This window comes from Erpetoichthys calabaricus, chromosome 8, assembly GCF_900747795.2.
Source record: "Erpetoichthys calabaricus chromosome 8, fErpCal1.3, whole genome shotgun sequence".
Classification (NCBI taxonomy): Eukaryota; Metazoa; Chordata; class Cladistia; order Polypteriformes; family Polypteridae; genus Erpetoichthys; species Erpetoichthys calabaricus.
In genome coordinates this window covers 108,264,300-108,282,516 of record NC_041401.2, presented here as the reverse complement: position 1 = coordinate 108,282,516, position 18,217 = coordinate 108,264,300, and the positions used below count along the sequence as shown (strand labels likewise).

Sequence of the window (18,217 nt, the reverse complement as noted above, 5' to 3'; positions counted from 1 at the left end):
AGATTGGAATGAATGCAGCCTATTCTCTTGTATGAAATGTTCCAAATGATTGTTTTATGAATTTCTTTGAAATTATGGAAGATTACTTAAACACTGTGGCTTGGGTGACTTCAGATTAGACACATTCAATACCACTACTTAAAAATGAGGAAAATTACAAGCAGTCAAATGCTTGATGGTAATGACTTTCTGCATTATAAATAGAATGTCTAGATATTTACTTTCCTGATAGGGAAATGGGGGTAAATGAATGTTACTATTCAGTCTTAATTTTGTACAAATGGCTTCATATAAAACACTGTTAAAATAGGTTGTGTTTCGATTTCATTGTTTTAGACTCTTAGGAATGAATTTACCATATACACTCACGTATAAGTTGGGTCTTGAAACCCAAAAAATCAATTATAAAATCAGACCCCAACTTATACGCCCGTTCAAAAATGAGACACTTATTTTTTTTTATACATCTTCTTGCCTCCTCCAATCTCACATCAGTTTCTCAGATGCATCAAATTTTGTTGCAGCAGCACAGTTACCAATTTCTTTCACTACTTCGATGTTTAATTTAAAACCAGCTTCATATTTTCTTTGATCTAACTTATCCATGAGTATATATGGTACATTTGTTTTTTTTAGTTAAATGTTTTATTATTGTGAAATTTATTTGTGATATTTTGCACTGTCATTTTGTGCATTGTTTTGTTTTGCACTCATCTCCATTTTGCGTTAATTTTTTTTGTTGTTGCTGTCACAAGTTTGATACACGCATCAGTATGTGATCTATCAGCAACTATATAAGAATGTTGACATTTTTGGAATCTTTAATAAAAATTATAACTTTTTAAAAATGTTTAATTAAGGAGAGGTGGTTAGGAATCTTTTGGCTTTTTTCTGACCTTCAATTCTTAACATTTATGGCTTTGATTGTCATTTTTATTTGTCTTTCTGGTCTAGACTTTAGCCTGAATAATGTCATTTTCCTTATTTTACTCCTTTTGGGTGATTCATTTCACCATGCATTAATTTTTATTCCTTTCTGGTTACAGCATAAACATCTTTAAAACTATACCCTGAATTAGGGGAAAAATTTGAAAAGTTTGATTTAATATTGACTGAGCAGAAGAATCTTAGAAAGAAGATCAGTGGGACTCATCTGTAGTACTTAATTTCAGTGAGATTGCTACCTTGACTCAACATTTTAGTAGTTTGAGGTGGAAAATGAAACATTTCTCTCTTTTAGGTTTAATAAAAAAATAAAATGAGGATTCTGTGGCACATAACCAAGATGTAAAAGAGGATTGTTGCTTCTATTCTGGAGACTCGAATCATTGGTGTGTAGCCTGCCTGAAGTTGCAAGCCAAGAACAACATCTGTCAGTTTTAAGTGCTGGGTGGCCAGACATCATAATTCAATTTTGGGAAACAACTGTTTACAAATTTCAGTTAAGATTGGTGCTCTTGTCCTTTCTGCCCTAGTTGACTGAAGAGCAGCCAAAAATGCATCAGTTCTGAATTGATAAGACAGCTAAATAAAACTGAAATACTCCTTAAGCACAAACGTGAAATGTTATCTGTGTACAGCAATCCAATTAGTTCAGGGTTATGAGAGTATGTGACCTTTTCCATTTTTTATACAGACTAGCATACTACTTTTAAAAAACATTGTTTGTTTTGTATTTAAATTATCTTCATTTTGTGTTACCTTTGGTTAAAGATGCACAGATTAAGTATTAATTGGCCATCTGGAGAATTGGAAGGCTAAGATTTGTTAAGTTTTAAAAAACCATCTTAGTAAACAAGTCTTGTGTGGTTCTTCATTCAAAAAAATGTCAGATCCTACAAGCCATGAATTGATTATCAGAAAATTATTAAATTAAGTCATAGATTCTACACTGTTTACTAAATTAGATGTAAGGTGGGCTGAAAACAAATTCAGATGAAAAAAGGGGACAAATGGAAGACACCATTTCAATCTCCTAAAGGTCATTATGAATTCCTCCTTATTCATCAATGACATTATCGTGCATGTCGTGGGTACACTTGCACTGGTTTATATTGACAAAATTCTAATTTTCTTTCACCAGTTTGTTAGACATCTTTGAGAAGTTCTTTTTAAATTACAGATAAAAATTATTTATTTGTTAAACTAGAGAGGTGTGACTTGTCTGGGAACCCAGACATGGAGAAACAGTATAAAACCTTGCAACACTGCACACCTTTGAAGCCAACGAACGGATGGAAGACGTTGCCACCTGTTCCTGTGAATGCCTTCCACATCTGCATTAATGATACTGACAGACTCCACTCCTCGGGCCCCCACTCCAGGACTGGGTCTTCTCACTGGCTTCATTCGCTTTTGTACTATCTGCAGTGTAAGCTGACTTTAAACAATGCTAAGCTATTTCTCCTACGTGATTTCTTACCACCGTATCACTAGGAAGGAGTATCGTCTTTTATGTTATATCTATATAGATTCGGGTTAAGTAATACGCCTCAATCACAAACAAACTCATTTCCAGGGAGCAAGTGCCCCCTAGTGAACACAGTTATATTTATTTGAAGCTACTTGATAAATAAAATAACCTAGTCATTCTTTCTCTCACACTTAGTGTCCCCAGTATTCAACTTTGTGTGTTTTTTATCCATGTAACACAATAGTTTAAGCACCCAAAGTACCAAGCAAGAGCAAACATTTTTATAATATATACATTCTTCTCAATAGTTACAGTATGTACTGTATATGAATATAGCATTTATTTTAGCACGTAGCACATATTTTTCTATGGTGTAAAATTATTTCTAAAAATCAGCATACTGAAATATCATCAGACATTTATACATTATTATTAGGGGTGTGCAAAAAAATCGATTTGCGAAAGAATCGCAATTTTATCTCTACCGATTCAAAATCGATTCATACAGGACACAAAATCGATTCATATTTCCCATTTTATAACGGCGCGAGTTTAACTATTTTTCCGGATAGGAGTTTGTCAATCCTATAGATGGCGCTATGCCAGTTTCTGCTCAGATAGTAATCCTTGGTGTGAGTAAGAAGAAAGTGAGTGCGCGCTCGCACAAGCATTTGATAGACGAGCCATGGAAAACGCAGTGGAAAAGAATATTCAACCTGCCCCGTCCTCATTTAAGGCAGACGTTTGGGCACATTTTGGATTCTACAACATCGATGGCAAGAAAGAGATTGATAAAACTCACGTCATATGCAAGCTTTGTAAAGCTAAAATCAAATATTTTGGAAACACTACAAACCTCAGGACTCACATGGCACGTCATCATCCAGAGGATGCAAACGAAGTTCAGCCAAAAGTAAGAAACATTCCAGGAGACCAACGCACTCTGCATCAATGTTGCAAACTTCCAACCAACTCTGAACGGGCGAAGAAAATAACTCAATCCATAGCCTGTTTTATTTCCAAAGATCTGCGTCCCTACAGCGTTGTTGAAAATGAAGGCTTTCGGTACATGCTGAAAACAGTTGAGCCTAGATACGCTATACCAAGCCGTCAGCTTTTTGCTGAAAAAGCGATACCTCTGTTATACGAAGAGACGAAGAAAAAAGTAGCAGAAGCGTTGAAGAAAGCAACAAGAGTAGCCTTAACATGCGATGCATGGACATCAAGGGCAGTCCAGTCGTATGTAACCTTTACCGCTCACTATATTACAGACAACTGGGAGCTTGAGTCACGAGTTTTACAAACTACAGCAATAAATGAAAGCCACACAGCTGCACATATAAAGGAGAACATTCAATCTGTCGCACAGGAATGGCAGCTCACAACCACTGACCTGGTAATTGTTACCGATAACGCTGCTAACATGCTAGCTGCTGCACAGCTGGGAAACTTTCAACACGTTAAATGTTTCGCACATACCATCAACCTCGCGGCACAGAGAGCTCTGAAGCTGCCGTCTGTTTCACGTCTGCTGGGGAAAATTCGGAGAATTACCGGATTTTTTCATCGCAGTGCCACCGCAAATCATGTCTTGAAACAGAAACTTCTGGAGCTGGCACCGCACAAGTTGACAACGGACGTGGCTACACGATGGAATAGTGCATTCGACATGATCGATAGATTCCTGGAGCAACAACCAGCCATTTGCGCTGCGCTTCTCTCTGCTGAAGTAAGAAAATGTGGAGCCGGCATCTGCACACTAGACGAAACCGACGTCGCCAACGCAGAAGAAGTTGCTGCAGCCCTCAAGCCATTAAAAGAGGCAACAAACATAATGTCTGAAGAAGCCACGCCGACAGTGTCTGTGATAGCCCCACTACATGCGCAGCTACTTCACGAAACAAAAGCAGGATTCTGTGGTGAAACAGCACTCGTCCGGGAAATCAAACAGGCAATTCACGAAGATCTGGCCAAGAGATACACGAGTGTGACAGACAAAAATATGCTCCACATATCTTCAAGCCTGGACCCCAGGTTCAAAACACTGCCCTTTCTCTCTCAGGACGAGCAAAAGGACATACACTCTAAGGTGATTGCTGAAGCGGCAACACTTGAGGTAATTTATTATATTTTTTAATAGTAAAAGTGAAAAACACTAGTTGCATGACAGTGGCATGACAATATGCTATTAGCAAAACCACATACACAGTGTGTATGGTTGTGAAATTACCATTGACATGTAGCACCTTAAATGTACCACAATAATATCTAGTTATTGCTTAGTTTGTTTTATATATATATATATATATATATATATATATATATATATATATATATATATATATATATGGTATATATGTATGGTATATACAATAGTTAATAATAACACTGAATTTCTAATTGAAAGACAAAGGTTGGTTGATTGCGTTTTTGTTTTCTTTTATGGTGCATTAATGCAGAATGAGGAGCCAGACATCCCAAATGAAGTGCTGGATGATGAAGGCCCCCCTGTTCCCGAAAAAAGAAATACTTCCCTGCTGAATTTACTAGGCAAGACTTTCACTAATGTCAGAGATGTTCCTAAATCCGCTGGCACCAGAGCTGAGGAAGAGATGAAGAAGTATTTGGAAACTCCATCATTGTCACTCTCAGAAGACCCCCTAACTTGGTGGAGGTCTCAGGAGACTGTCTTTCCCCTCCTTGCAAAATTGGCTAAATGCTACCTATGCATTCCTGGTACTAGTGTTGCAGCAGAGAGGGTATTCTCAACTGCTGGGGACATAGTAACTGCACAGCGGAGCATGCTCACTCCAGAACATGTAGACCAGCTTCTGTTTCTACAAAAGAACATGTACATTCCAGCAGATGGTGGACTTTAAACTCACTAATGTGCGCATACACCTGAATCTAATCTAATACAGTATATTCTGATCTGTTGTCAGTTTGACTGTAGTTGTCACAGTTCAAAAACTGTTGTCTGCTGAAATGGAAACGGTTTAGGTAAAAAGAAAAATGTTCACAATTAATTATTATTTTGGATGTTACACTTGTTACAGCACTTTACAGCCCAATGTAGCAGCATTTTTATTTATTCTGATAATGGCACTTTACAACCAACTATAGCAGCTCTTATTTGGTTTTATTTAATCTACTTTTATTTAAAGTGTCAATATAAGTTGTTTAATTTAAGTTGAAAGTTTGCAGTTTATATTTGCAACAGTTTATATTTTTGTAATGTGACTTCAATTGTTATCTCAGGGCTGTATTTTGTATCAGACTGATGGAAAATAAAAAAACAATCATAACGTTTTGAATCGAGAATCGTTTTGAATCGAGAATCGGATTTGAATCGAATCGTGAGCCCAAGAATCGAAATCGAATCGAATCGTTAGATTTTCTGAATCGTGCACCCCTAATTATTATATTATGTACATTTTTATACTTGTCGTTTTGGGGCTTTTTGAAAATTGCAATGTGTAATATATTAGTCATTTGATGTCAAGCATTGGAATAACCTTACTTTACAGCAGAGTACGCACAACTATTTAATCAGGCAATTCTTTTTCCAGACTCATTATTGCCTACTGTACAAAAGCAAAAAAATAAATAATAATAATAATGATTGTGCTTTTTTGTTAAAATGATTTGCTTCTTTATATTTAAAGTAAAGCTCTTCAATATGTAGTTTATCCATCCAGCTATCCAACCCTCTATATCCTAATTACAGGATCACGGGGGTCTGCTGGAGCCAATCCCAGCCAACACAGGGCACAAGGCAGGAAACAAACCCCTGGCAGGGCACCAGCCCACTGCAGGGCACACACACACACTAAGCACAATTTAGGATCGCCAATGCACCTAACCTGCATGTCTTTGGACTGTGGGAGGAAACTGGAGCACCCAGAGGAAACCCACGCAGACACGGGGAGAGCATGCGAACTCCACGCAGGGAGGACCCAGGAAGCGAACCCGGGTCTCCTAACTGTGAGGCAGCAGCACTAACCACTATCATTTAATGTAAAAAAAAAATAAACAAATTAAAATTACAAACACAGCAGGCTTAGTCTTTTTCCCAGCTTCAGAAACATTAGTCATACCTCCAATAACTTTACCTGTCATTCAGTGGAGTAGACATGGTGTCAACTCAGTAATTACATGATGTTTGCATCGCTTCATTGCCAAATGACTTTTCCAAACCAGAAATGATTTGTCAACAATAGCATTCTGCCAGGTTTGTAGATTTTAGTGACTCTGTCTCTATCAGTGCATCACATAACAATTTTATTTTCCAAAAGCATTTCTCACCACTGTACGAAGTAACAGGTAACAAAATGCAAACACCTTACAAGTAAGCTGAATAGTTTTTCAGTCATGACCTGCAGCCCTTAAGACAATTCAAGTTGTCATTTTGTTAACCAGTAAACTTCTAAATTACTTACACTGAGTGCAAAGAAAGTCAGCAGCTCATCATGACATCAGAGAACACAACCATCCTGGATTTTGCTTTCAGTGTGTTTAGCTCAGACTTGGGCCTGGGAGCAAAAACAGAAAGTCCCTAACTAACTCTTCCCACCACCAAACCAGCATGCACATAGTGTAATATGAAAATGTGTATGTGATAATATGCTGAACGTAATGCGTATTAGGCAACTGGCTATTTAAAAAACAAGGACAAGGACTTACCTTTTAACATGAATTGATAAAAAAAGGACATGCCGCATCAACAGCCTCTGTGCACTGGAGATCAGTAAAGTGTGGTTTACACTTACCACATGGAGCTGGTGTGCAGACTGCGGTGAGCAACTGAAAGACAATTATACTTGTTGCAGCCTCTTCAAATTTCAAATTATAAAAAAAAAAAAATCATGTTTTCTTTGAAAAGATCTGTCCAAAGTTTTTTTTCCAGAAATTTGGCATGAGTAAGCACATTGGGCATGTGCAGACCCTTTTATATCCCACAGTGCGTGAAGAACCATATTGTACCTTATCAAATAGTCAATGGGCGGCTGACTGTTTAGTCTGAATAATAATTGAACAAATTATTGCATTATATTATGGTATGTTTTTATTGCATTGCATTTTGTTCTTATGTTTTCTTCTTTAAACAATGACATGCACATCTTTTTCTGTGCTTTATGGTGCATTTGCATGTATTTTATTACTCCTTCTTTCCTTGAATTTTGATTTTGTCTGCTTTGTAAAGTGCTTTGTAATTCTTGACTCTATAAAAGGTACTTAATCGAAATAAAGACTGAGCAACTGGGCAATAAAAAGTACAAATTGTGAATACTTGCAGTGCAGTACCATTTTTGCCAAGATGACGAGCACCCTCTTGTCTTTTGATTGATGTTAAGAAAAGAGGAATCACAATAATTGGATGGCAAAAAATTATTGATGTAAACTTTTAAAATATAACATTTTGCATATCTATAACATTCCAAAACATATTTTAGAGAAATCAGACTAGCTAGCATGAAATATAAAATAATTAAGCATAACATATGCATGTGGCATCATCTTGTGCCAACTACTGAAGTTGTCCAGGCAACAAAATCCTGGCTTTTCAACGCAAATAGAAAACATGCTTTTGCATTCCTTTTCAATCTGTTTCTCACAGAACATTTTGCACCTCATCTGAGCCCATGGATTACCATGCGTGGGCATAATTGTTACAAAACAAAGGGGTAAGCTACTTGAAACAAGTGGTCTACTTGACACAGAAGGCTGTTTCAGTGTTGACTACACATGAATTCAAATTATTATTATTTCATTACAAAATAACATAACAGAGACACTTTACTGTTTCAGGCAGGAAGATGGCATGCCATCAACTGCTTAAATTCAACAAAGAAACATGATCATAAGGAAATTCAAAAATAAACAGAGACCTTTCAATTTGTTTACATCATTTGGTCAGCGGATTGCCAAATTGTGACATTTTCTTATTTAATTACTTTGTTAATTAAATATACCTCTACCCTCTCTGGAAAGAAAAAAGGTGATTTATTTTCTGCATACTATCTTGACGCTGCATACAGTATATAAATACAGGGTGGGTTTACAGTTGCTTGTATAGAAAAAGACATGCAGGTTATGATAGCTGTATTAACTCAAAAGCTTTATTAACTCAAAGAAATGTCACAATGGTACAGTGCACTTAGGTATAATCTCATAAGTGTTCAAATTGCTCACCTCACATACTCACAACTGTAAATTACTTTTGCCCACCCCTTTATATTGTCACGCATGCGTATCGAAGGATCTGCTCATGGGCTCAATCAAGGTAGGTGATAACCTTCTGGGGCAAGAAGGGGCACTGTTGTTTATATTCTCTTCTCCTTCTTTCCCTGCAGCTTTCAGAAACTGCCCAGTAATGGGCCCTTCCCCTTCTGATTTGTGCAATATAAGAAACCCGGCTGCCTAGAAGAAGGCATCTTTTGCAAACAGGGGGACCCACCAGACAGCGCTCCAGTAATGGACCCTCAGTTTTATGGCAAAGAGCCAAACACGTCTGTTGTTATTTTTCCAAAGGGCTTCTTTTACAGATGTGAAGAGGCATGTTTTTTGTTGGGCTTCCTTTAGTTAAATGGGATGACCCACTTGGTGTCCCAACTATTTAACCTTTCCGTGAGCTGTCATTCCTGTGCCTGGCCATTATATATATATAGTTTTATATATATACTGTATATATAGTGTGGCACACAGCTAGACCATGGAAGGACCAGGGGAGAGAGTATTTCCAGGACAGTTTCTCCCCCAGGTCGACAGAGGGCAGCCCCCTTGGCTTCCAGCGGTGCCACGGTTCATAAGCATGGGAGCTCAACCCTGTTAGGGCCCGTGGCCACTGCCAGGGGGCGCATGGACATTTCCGGGGCCTTATTTGGCACACTTTCGCCATACCCAGAAGTGTGGCCGGAAGAAGCTCGTTGGGCACCTGGAGTCATTCTGGGTGCCCTATAAAGGGAGCCAGTCAGTCATCTTCCAACCCGCTATATTCTAAAACAGGGTCACGGGGGTCTGCTGGAGCCAATCTCAGCCAACACAGGGTGCAAGGCAGGAACAAATCCCTGGACAGGGAGCCAGCCCACCGCAGGGCACACACACACACACACACACCAGGGACAATTTAGGATCGCCAATGCACCTAACCTGCATGTCTTTGGACTGTGGGAGGAAACTGGAGCACCCAGAAGGAAACCCACGCAGACATGGGGAGAACATGCAAACTCCACACAGGGAAGACCCGGGAAGCGAACCCAGGTGTCCTTACTGCAAGGCAGCAGTGCTACAACTGCGCCACCGTGCCGCCCAGGGAGTCAGTCCCCACCATTAATCGGCTAGAGTTGGGAGGAAGAGGACAAAGCCTGAAGAGGCTTTATAAGTGTAAGTATCTATCTGTCTAATTATATATATTTTGAAAGATAGAGGCACTGTCGTCCCCTTGAACCGTCAGATCAGACGTCAGACACCAGATAAAAATCCAATTATTATTTATTTTATAATAATAATGTGCACCAAGCACCCTTCTCTCCACAATACTCATATATAATCACCAATACACACTACAATAATCAATCCTCCACTCCCAGACGCGTTGCCACCCTTCCACCCAGCTCCGCTCACTTGTCTGGGGTTTATCAGAGTCCTTTATAGTCCCTGACCCAGAAGTGGTTCCATCCCAACAATCCATAAGTCCTCATCACTTCCGGGTCAAATTAAAAGTCCTTTTCTTCAACCCGGAAGCACATCGTTCCTTCCGGTCATGTGACCATGACGCACTTCCGGGTTATAGGGCACGTAGCCTTCTGTAAGTCTCCCTACAGCGGCTCCTGGTGGTTCCCATGGTATCCAGCATGGTTCTTTATAACAACTACAATGTCCATAATGCCCTGCTGGAATTTGGGGACCTTCCATACTGCTGGGAGAGCTCCATCTGGCGACCTGGAGGTGTGGACCGGAATATTTGGCCGGCCGTCTCTCACAGTTCCCTCCCCTTAGCGAAGACCACTGGGGCGGAGCAACCAGCCCTGCGAGGGACGTCTTCTTCCAGGAGAACTCATCAGTCAGGCCTTGGCTGTGCTGTCTAGATTCCCCAGAGAACCTAGGGGGAATGGTGTAACGGCTGTCCCTCCGATCCCCTGTCCTCCGAGAACAACTTCGCCATACATGGCCCGGCCGACGACAGTTATAGCAAAGATGTCACCCTCCTGGTTGTCTTCCTCCGCGAGACTGGAAACACCGCGGGAACTCCGTCAATTCCACCCTTTTCTCTGCCAAGTGAGGCTTTATGGCCGCCTCGGTACACTCCGCCCTTCTCTCTGATTTGTCATGAGACCCGCGTTTTATTTTGGGGATCTCCTGCTTACTCTGGGGTTTGTACACAGTTTGGGTCTCTCTATTGGAAGAAGAGAGCCCCTTTGCTGTTTGTACTCCCGTTGACCTTATTTTATTTAGAGGCGACGTCTTCAGCACCACATCGCCCCAAGAGACAGTACCTTCCAACTGCTCCGGTTTGATTGGCGCTTCCCCCGTCCCTTCTGTTACCAACGACCACTCACTCATAACATGGGTCGGGGTCTTGTGGTCCGACTCGCTCCGGGAAGCCGCCTCATACAGCTGTCCCGGCTTGATCGTACCTTCCCCCGACCACTCAGTTTGCGTTTCGCTCTCTACTGTCGGGCACACAGTGCTTTGGCACCCGCTACTTATTAACCGCGGGGCCAAATCACACTGTGTCCCTTTATATTGTATGGTACGGGTTGGACTCACCTCTACCACCGCATCGATCATAACTGGAGCCTCTCGACCCAGTCGCCATAGGTATTCCATCAATCCTTTTAGCGGCGCCTTGGCCGTTGCTCCCAGCTCCTCCATTCATTTCTTCAGCTCCTCTAATCCCTGAAAGAAACTGCTCACGGGCTCGAGTAACTTCTTGAGATCCCTTAGTCCACTAAAGTCATTTAATTCGGCTGGAGGCAAGTTAACTTCCGCCTTCTCCTTACCTACCAGCCGGGAGCCAATGAGCACGTCCGCTGTCGGCACGTACTCTGATGGGCTTCGTGGAGGCTCTTGGGAATTGGAGTCTCGCATTTTAGAGGGCCGGGGTGGCACCACTGGCCGACTGCGGTCCGCCTTTTCTAATTTAGCGGCGGACAGATCAGTCATATCCCGTCCCTCATTACCTTTATTTATGGCTGGTGCTGCTTCGTTTGCCTCCCCGTTCCCTTTTAGGGAGCTCCGTTCCATTGGGGAAATGACAACCTCACCTATGGACTGACGCTGGCCTTCTCCTTCCCACAATCCTGTGGGAGCGATCACGTGTCCTGTTTTGGCGAATGAAAGGACTCCATCCTGGTCAGGTGATCCTTTGTAGTCCTTTTGGTTTCCCCAGCCTGCTCCGGGATAGTCCACGTGACTACTCTCGTCGAATAGGATCCCCTGTTTTCGACTCCTAGATGGGCTAGACTCCTCATCATCACGGCCATCTTGTCTAGTTGGGAAGTAGATCTCTGACTTGTCGTCAGAAACGAGAAGACAGGCCTCTGAAAAATAATTACAGTAAAGTCCCAGCGCATCGGGCATTTTTCCGGCACCTACCTCTGAACCTTGACTACTTGTTTTAAGTTCATATAGGTAGTCCTTTGTGTCCGATGTCCTGCAGCCATTCCGCTGCCGTAACGCTCGGGCCCTCTCGGCTTCAATCATTGCCTGGTCTTCCTCGCTTCCCGTCAGGTAGGTCCACATACTCGCGGCATCATCTAGGGTCTGTTTCTTTGAGTAATCCCCATTCTTCTTCCCAGACTTCTTCCCCATCACGTACCGATGTTGAATGAGGCTTTCTATTTTGCAGCGCAGCCCACTGAGTGTGGTGAGCTTTTCTGTGCGTCCTGACTCTGTCTTCTTGTGGTTCTCTGTCCACAGAAATTTTTAAAATTCAGATCCTCTGCCAAACCGACGGCCAGAGAATCCTGCCGAGACTACGCCACTGTGAAAGATACAGGCACCGTCATCCCCTTGAACCCTCAGATCAGACGTCAGACACCAGATAAAAATCCAATTATTATTTATTTTATAATAATAAGTTCACCAAGCACCCTTCTCTCCACAATACTCATATATAATCACCAATACACACTACAATAAACAATCCTCCACTCCCAGACACATTGCCACCCTTCCACCCAGCTCAGCTCACTCGTCTGGGGTTTCTCAGAGTCCTTTATAGTCCCTGACCCGGAAGTGGTTCCATCCCAACAATCCATAAGTCCTCATCACTTCCGGGTCAGATTAAAAGTCCTTTTCTTCAACCCGGAAGCACGTCACTCCTTCCGGTCATGTGACCATGCCGCACTTCCGGGTTATAGGGCACGTAGCCTTCTGTAAGTCTCCCTACAGCGGCTCCTGGTGGTCCCCATGGTATCCAGCAGGGTTGTTTATAACAACTACAATGTCCATAATGCCCTGCTGGAATTTGGGGACCTCCCATGCTGCTGGGAGAGCTCCATCTGGCGGCCCGGAGGTGTGGACTGGAATATTTGGCCGGCCATCCCTCACAATATATATATATACAGTGTATATATATATATATACAGTGCATCCAGAAAGTATTCACAGCGCATCACTTTTTCCACATTTTGTTATGTTACAGCCTTATTCCAAAATGGATTAAATTCATTTTTTTTCCTCAGAATTCTACACACAACACCCCATAATGACAATGTGAAAAAAGTTTTCTTGAGGTTTTTGCAAATATATTAAAAATAAAAACACTGAGAAATCACATGTACATAAGTATTCACAGCCTTTGCCATGAAGCTCAAAATTGAGCTCAGGTGCATCCTGTTTCCCCTGATCATCCTAGAGATGTTTCTGCAGCTTAATTGGAGTCCACCTGTGGTAAATTCAGTTGGTTGGACATGATTTGGAAAGGCACACACCTGTCTATATACAATACAATACAATACAGTTTATTTTTGTATAGCCCAAAATCACACAGGAAGTGCCACAATGGGCTTTAACAGGCCCTGCCTCTTGACAGCCCCCCAGCCTTGACTCTCTAAGAAGACAAGGAAAAACTCCCAAAAAAACCTTGTAGGGAAAAAAACCTTGTAGGGACCACAGTTGGCAGTTCATGTCAGTGCACAAACCAAGCATGAAGTCAAAGGAATTGTCTGTAGACCTCCGAGACAGGATTGTCTCGAGGCAGAAATCTGGGGAAGGTTACAGAAAAATTTCTGCTGCTTTGAAGGTCCCAGTGAGCACAGTGGCCTCCATCATCCGTAAGTGTAAGAAGTTCGAAACCACCAGGACTCTCCTAGAGCTGGCCGGCCATCTAAACTGAGTGATCAGGGGAGAAGGGCCTTAGCCAGGGAGGTGACCAAGAACCCGATGGTCACTCTGTCAGAGCTCCAGAGGTCCTCTGTGGAGAGAGGAGAACCTTCCAGAAGGACAGCCATCTCTGCAGCAATCCACCAATCAGGCCTGTATGGTAGAGTGGCCAGATGAAAGCCACTCCTTAGTAAAATGCATATGGCAGCCCACCTGGAGTTTGCCAAAAGGCACCTGAAGAACTCTCAGACCATGAGAAAGAAAATTCTCTGGTCTGATGAGACAAAGATTGAACTCTTTGATGTGAATGCCAGGCGTCACGTTTGGAGGAAACCTGGCACCATCCCTACAGTGAAGCATGTTGGTGGCAGCATCATGCTGTGGGGATGTTTTTCAGCAGCAGGGACTGGGAGACTAGTCAGGATAAAGGGAAAGATGACTGCAGCAATGTACAGAGACATCCTGGATGAAAACCTGCACCAGAGCGCTCTTGACCTCAGACTGGGGCGACGGTTCATCTTTCAGCAGGACAACGACCCTAAGCACACAGCCAAGATATCAAAGGAGTGGCTTCAGGACAACTCTGTGAATGTCCTTGAGTGGCCCAGCCAGAGCCCAGACTTGAATCCGATTGAACATCTCTGGAGAGATCTTAAAATGGCTGTGCACCGACGCTTCCCATCCAACCTGATGGAGCTTGAGAGGTGCTGCAAAGAGGAATGGGCGAAACTGGCCAAGGATAGGTGTGCCAAGCTTGTGGCATCATATTCAAAAAGACTTGAGGCTGTAATTGCTGCCAAAGGTGCATCGACAAAGTATTGAGCAAAGGCTGTGAATACTTATGTACATGTGATTTCTCAGTTTTTTTATTTGTAATAAATTTGCAAAAACCTCAAGTAAACTTTTTTCACGTTGTCATTATGGGGTGTTGTGTGTAGATTTCTGAGGAAAAAAATGAATTTAATCCATTTTGGAATAAGGCTGTAACATAACAAAATGTGGAAAAAGTGATGCGCTGTGAATACTTTCTGGATGCACTGTATATATAATCTGAGAGGGTGCCAGACTGGCAACGCAGTACTAGAGGTAGTAGGGGCAACAAACAGGGAAATAAGACCACTTAGATAAGGTGCAGGCCATATACTGTCAATGGAAGGAACCACAATGACCAAAGTGAGCACATAGCCAGTAGGGGGCCGTGTGCATTGAAGGGCAATATTCAGAGATGCAAGCACAGGAAAGAGTGAGTTTCAGCCTTGGAGTAAGTGTGCAGTGCCTCCCCAGAATAGAGACAGGTAGCCCACAAGATATTAGGCATTCCTAGCTCTTTGATGAGAACATGATTACAGGATTCTAGGAGCAGACTGAAAGAATTGCTCTGTTGCCAGATTGCAGGACAGAATAGTCACACAAGAAGAATGCATGCTTGTCCTCTGTTAAACAAAAACAGAACACTAAATATATCTGTTTCTTTAAAGAAATATTGGGGCTTAGGGGTGTGGGGTGACCTGAGAAAAGGCCACAGGATTTTCTAGGGTGGCCCTGTCAGTTGGTCACTGAGCATGGTGTCAGGCAAAACATTGTGTAAGGGCACGATCTGTCAGAGAGCAAGTAGGGTCCATAGCTTGTAGTGTGAGACAAGGCAAGAGAACTTGGAAAGTGGGGGAGTGAATTGCATTGGGTGCTTGCGGATTCACATTTTGAATAGTGGCATGTGGATTAGTCACCTGATTTGATAGGCATGCATTAAAATATGTGTGTAAGAAGCCCTAGTGAGGCAGCAGGGTTTAGTTTTCTTTCCATTACAATATTTTGTTACTTTGCATTCTCCTGTTGTTTATATTCAGCTCGTATTCATTTTTTTCATATTTAAGAGTCTGACAGCCTGGGATTTCACTGCATTGTAGTGGGAAATATATCCGTAAGTCGTGGATTCTCCTTTAGAAAACCTCTGCAAAATAAAAGGAATAAGACTAAAATACCTCCATTTTTGAGAGTACTTGTAAGAAAAGTGGAGCCATCACTGACAGCTACCAGTACTCTTTTTGATTATTATGTTTCAATAGTGTAATGGAGCAATATTGCTTGGTTCCTACTTGCTCTTGCTGCATCAGGTACTGTATTTTGGATTTATGTTTAGCTGAATGACAAAGTTCTCAGTATTCTGGCAGAATAGAGGAGGCCGTATCCACTATTGTTTTACATTGTGTACCATACAGCTTCCTGTCTAATCCTGACAAGACTGTCGTCGCCTCTTGTTGAAGATCACTCCCTCCACTCCTTGCAAAATGGTAATATGACCTGGATGGTGTGGAGGAATTCATATACGCCACACATAGTGTTTAGTATTCTGAATAGAAGAAGTTTAATTTTAGTCTCAGCAGAACCTTAAGTGGATTCTTTCTACTTCTGTAGGCTGAAACATAAAGCTATTAACATCTTATGTGACCAGTCACGCCCTATCCACCCTACCAGATTTCATGCATGATCTTCCACACTTATCTGATTAATGTTCGCATTGAATTGTTTGCTTGTGGACTGGTGGGGAGTATTGATTAATGTGTATTGTTTTATTTATAGGAATCTAATCAAATTCCATTCAACTGACAGTGAATTGGCAATAAAATAACTATATACTTTTTTCCTTCTCATATCCCCTGCAACCTTTTTTGTGATATTCTGCAACTGTATTGGGCAAGAATATGGATTTTTTACAACCTGGCGGTCTTGTTGTGCTGTGTTCCCTAGAGGGCATCACCTTTAGCTAATGCCATTGACATCTGTGACTCATTCAGAATGACAGCAGATCTTGTAACTTTTCTCAAAAAAGGTGCCTTGTTGCCCAGAAAGTAAGTTTAGAGGGATATCCAGATCTAGACAGCATGGCAATCTTTTACTGTTTTTTCTTCTTTTTTGCAATGGACTTCATAGAGCTAAGGGGAATGTTCAATGCCCTGAATATACTTCTGAAGATGTGTGCTTCTCTATGATCAGATCATTGACATGCTTGTCTTAACTTTGAGGCTTTCTGTTGAAGTATTTAACATACTGTGGAACATTATAGGATACAAGGGTATTTATTCATGTGAGATCAATTTAAAGACAGGGGATGCACAAAATTGTCATATGCAGTATTTTGCCCCCTGTTGAGGTACAGTATTATATCTGGGCAAATTTAAGCTGGTAAAAAAGGGATGGATACTTTTTTGAATAAGATGATTTATTTTTTTTTATTTTGTGCAAGCTTGTGAACTTCTTCATGCTGATTTAACATAATATGTGCAGTCGCTTGAAGATCACTGATGAAAACACATTCTATTTCAAATTTTAAAATATGACACAACACAATAGGAAACAAATATTGGTGCCTGAATACTTTTTTCCAAATCAGGGATGATTAAAGGTCCTTTTGATACTAAACTAACAAGTGATAGCATTAACCACATTGAAGAAGAGTACCTGTAGTTCCTTAAAGGTGTGTTCACACTCATAGCCTCTTTGTTTTGTTTCAAATGAGAAGATGATTAGTTGTTTTGTTTCAGTCTTCAGTCTGGTTGCATTTTACACAATTTTCCACCAGACCAGATTGTTACAATAAATACCCTGTAGGTATTTCATGGACTTTTTTAGTGCTTCAGAAAAATGTTTTCATGTAGCAACAACAAAAGCTGCGTTTCTGTATCTTGGTATCTCCTTTACTAAATACAGCTCTGTGAGCAGAATGTCTATTATCTGATAACTGCTTTGCATGGTACAGTAAGGACACGTTTCATTGAGGTGAATCTGCACAAGATGGCAAGCTGGGGGCACACCGTGATGTGATTCAATTTCATTATAACGAAAGGATTTAATTTCACTGTATGATGATCTGTATTTACACTCTGGTAGCCTACTCTAAGAATGTAACCTCACTTTGGTTTATCCTTAATCACATCTCTGCTTTCTCCAGGCCTGTAAATATTTGTTAATAATGTTCATTTGGAATGTTTGATTAACATTTACTACATAGCATCAAACCTAATGTGCCTTCATTGTGCATTTGTTTTTCCAAATTTACTGACACAATACTTCACTTTACTGGCTGAATCAAAAAGAACACTTCTATAAAATAATGCAAAATTTTTATTTTTTGGATGGTCTATAGAAATAAGTTGTGCTGAGTAACTTAAAGGGTATATGGTTAGGCATCTTGTGGCTTAAGTTAAAGGATATGACATGCTGAAATGGTTGTGGCTTTCAAAACCTGGGATTATATGGATTTTTAAAACCTTTCAAGTTTTTTATTAAATATTCTTGTGGCACATGGCAGTAATACAAAGTTGTAAATCAATATAATGGCCAGAATTACTGTTGACTTGCATAAGTGTTTCATACAGAGATTTTTTTTAAATAAATTGTAAAGGTCGTAAACTGTTAGTGACTGAAAAGATATAAAGAATAGTTGATTTTAGGTTTTATTTAAGTTTACACTTATTT

General features: G+C 41.0%; 1 protein-coding gene across 1 annotated transcript; it reads left to right on the top strand.

The window, feature by feature from the left end:
* The first annotated feature begins 3,098 nt into the window (after positions 1-3,098).
* On the top strand, positions 3,099-5,292 carry LOC114656583 (E3 SUMO-protein ligase ZBED1-like). Its single transcript, XM_028808223.1, has 2 exons — positions 3,099-4,529; positions 4,873-5,292. Exons 1-2 carry the CDS (start codon positions 3,099-3,101, stop codon positions 5,290-5,292), a joined length of 1,851 nt encoding a protein of 616 aa, XP_028664056.1.
* The last annotated feature ends 12,925 nt before the right edge of the window (positions 5,293-18,217 follow it).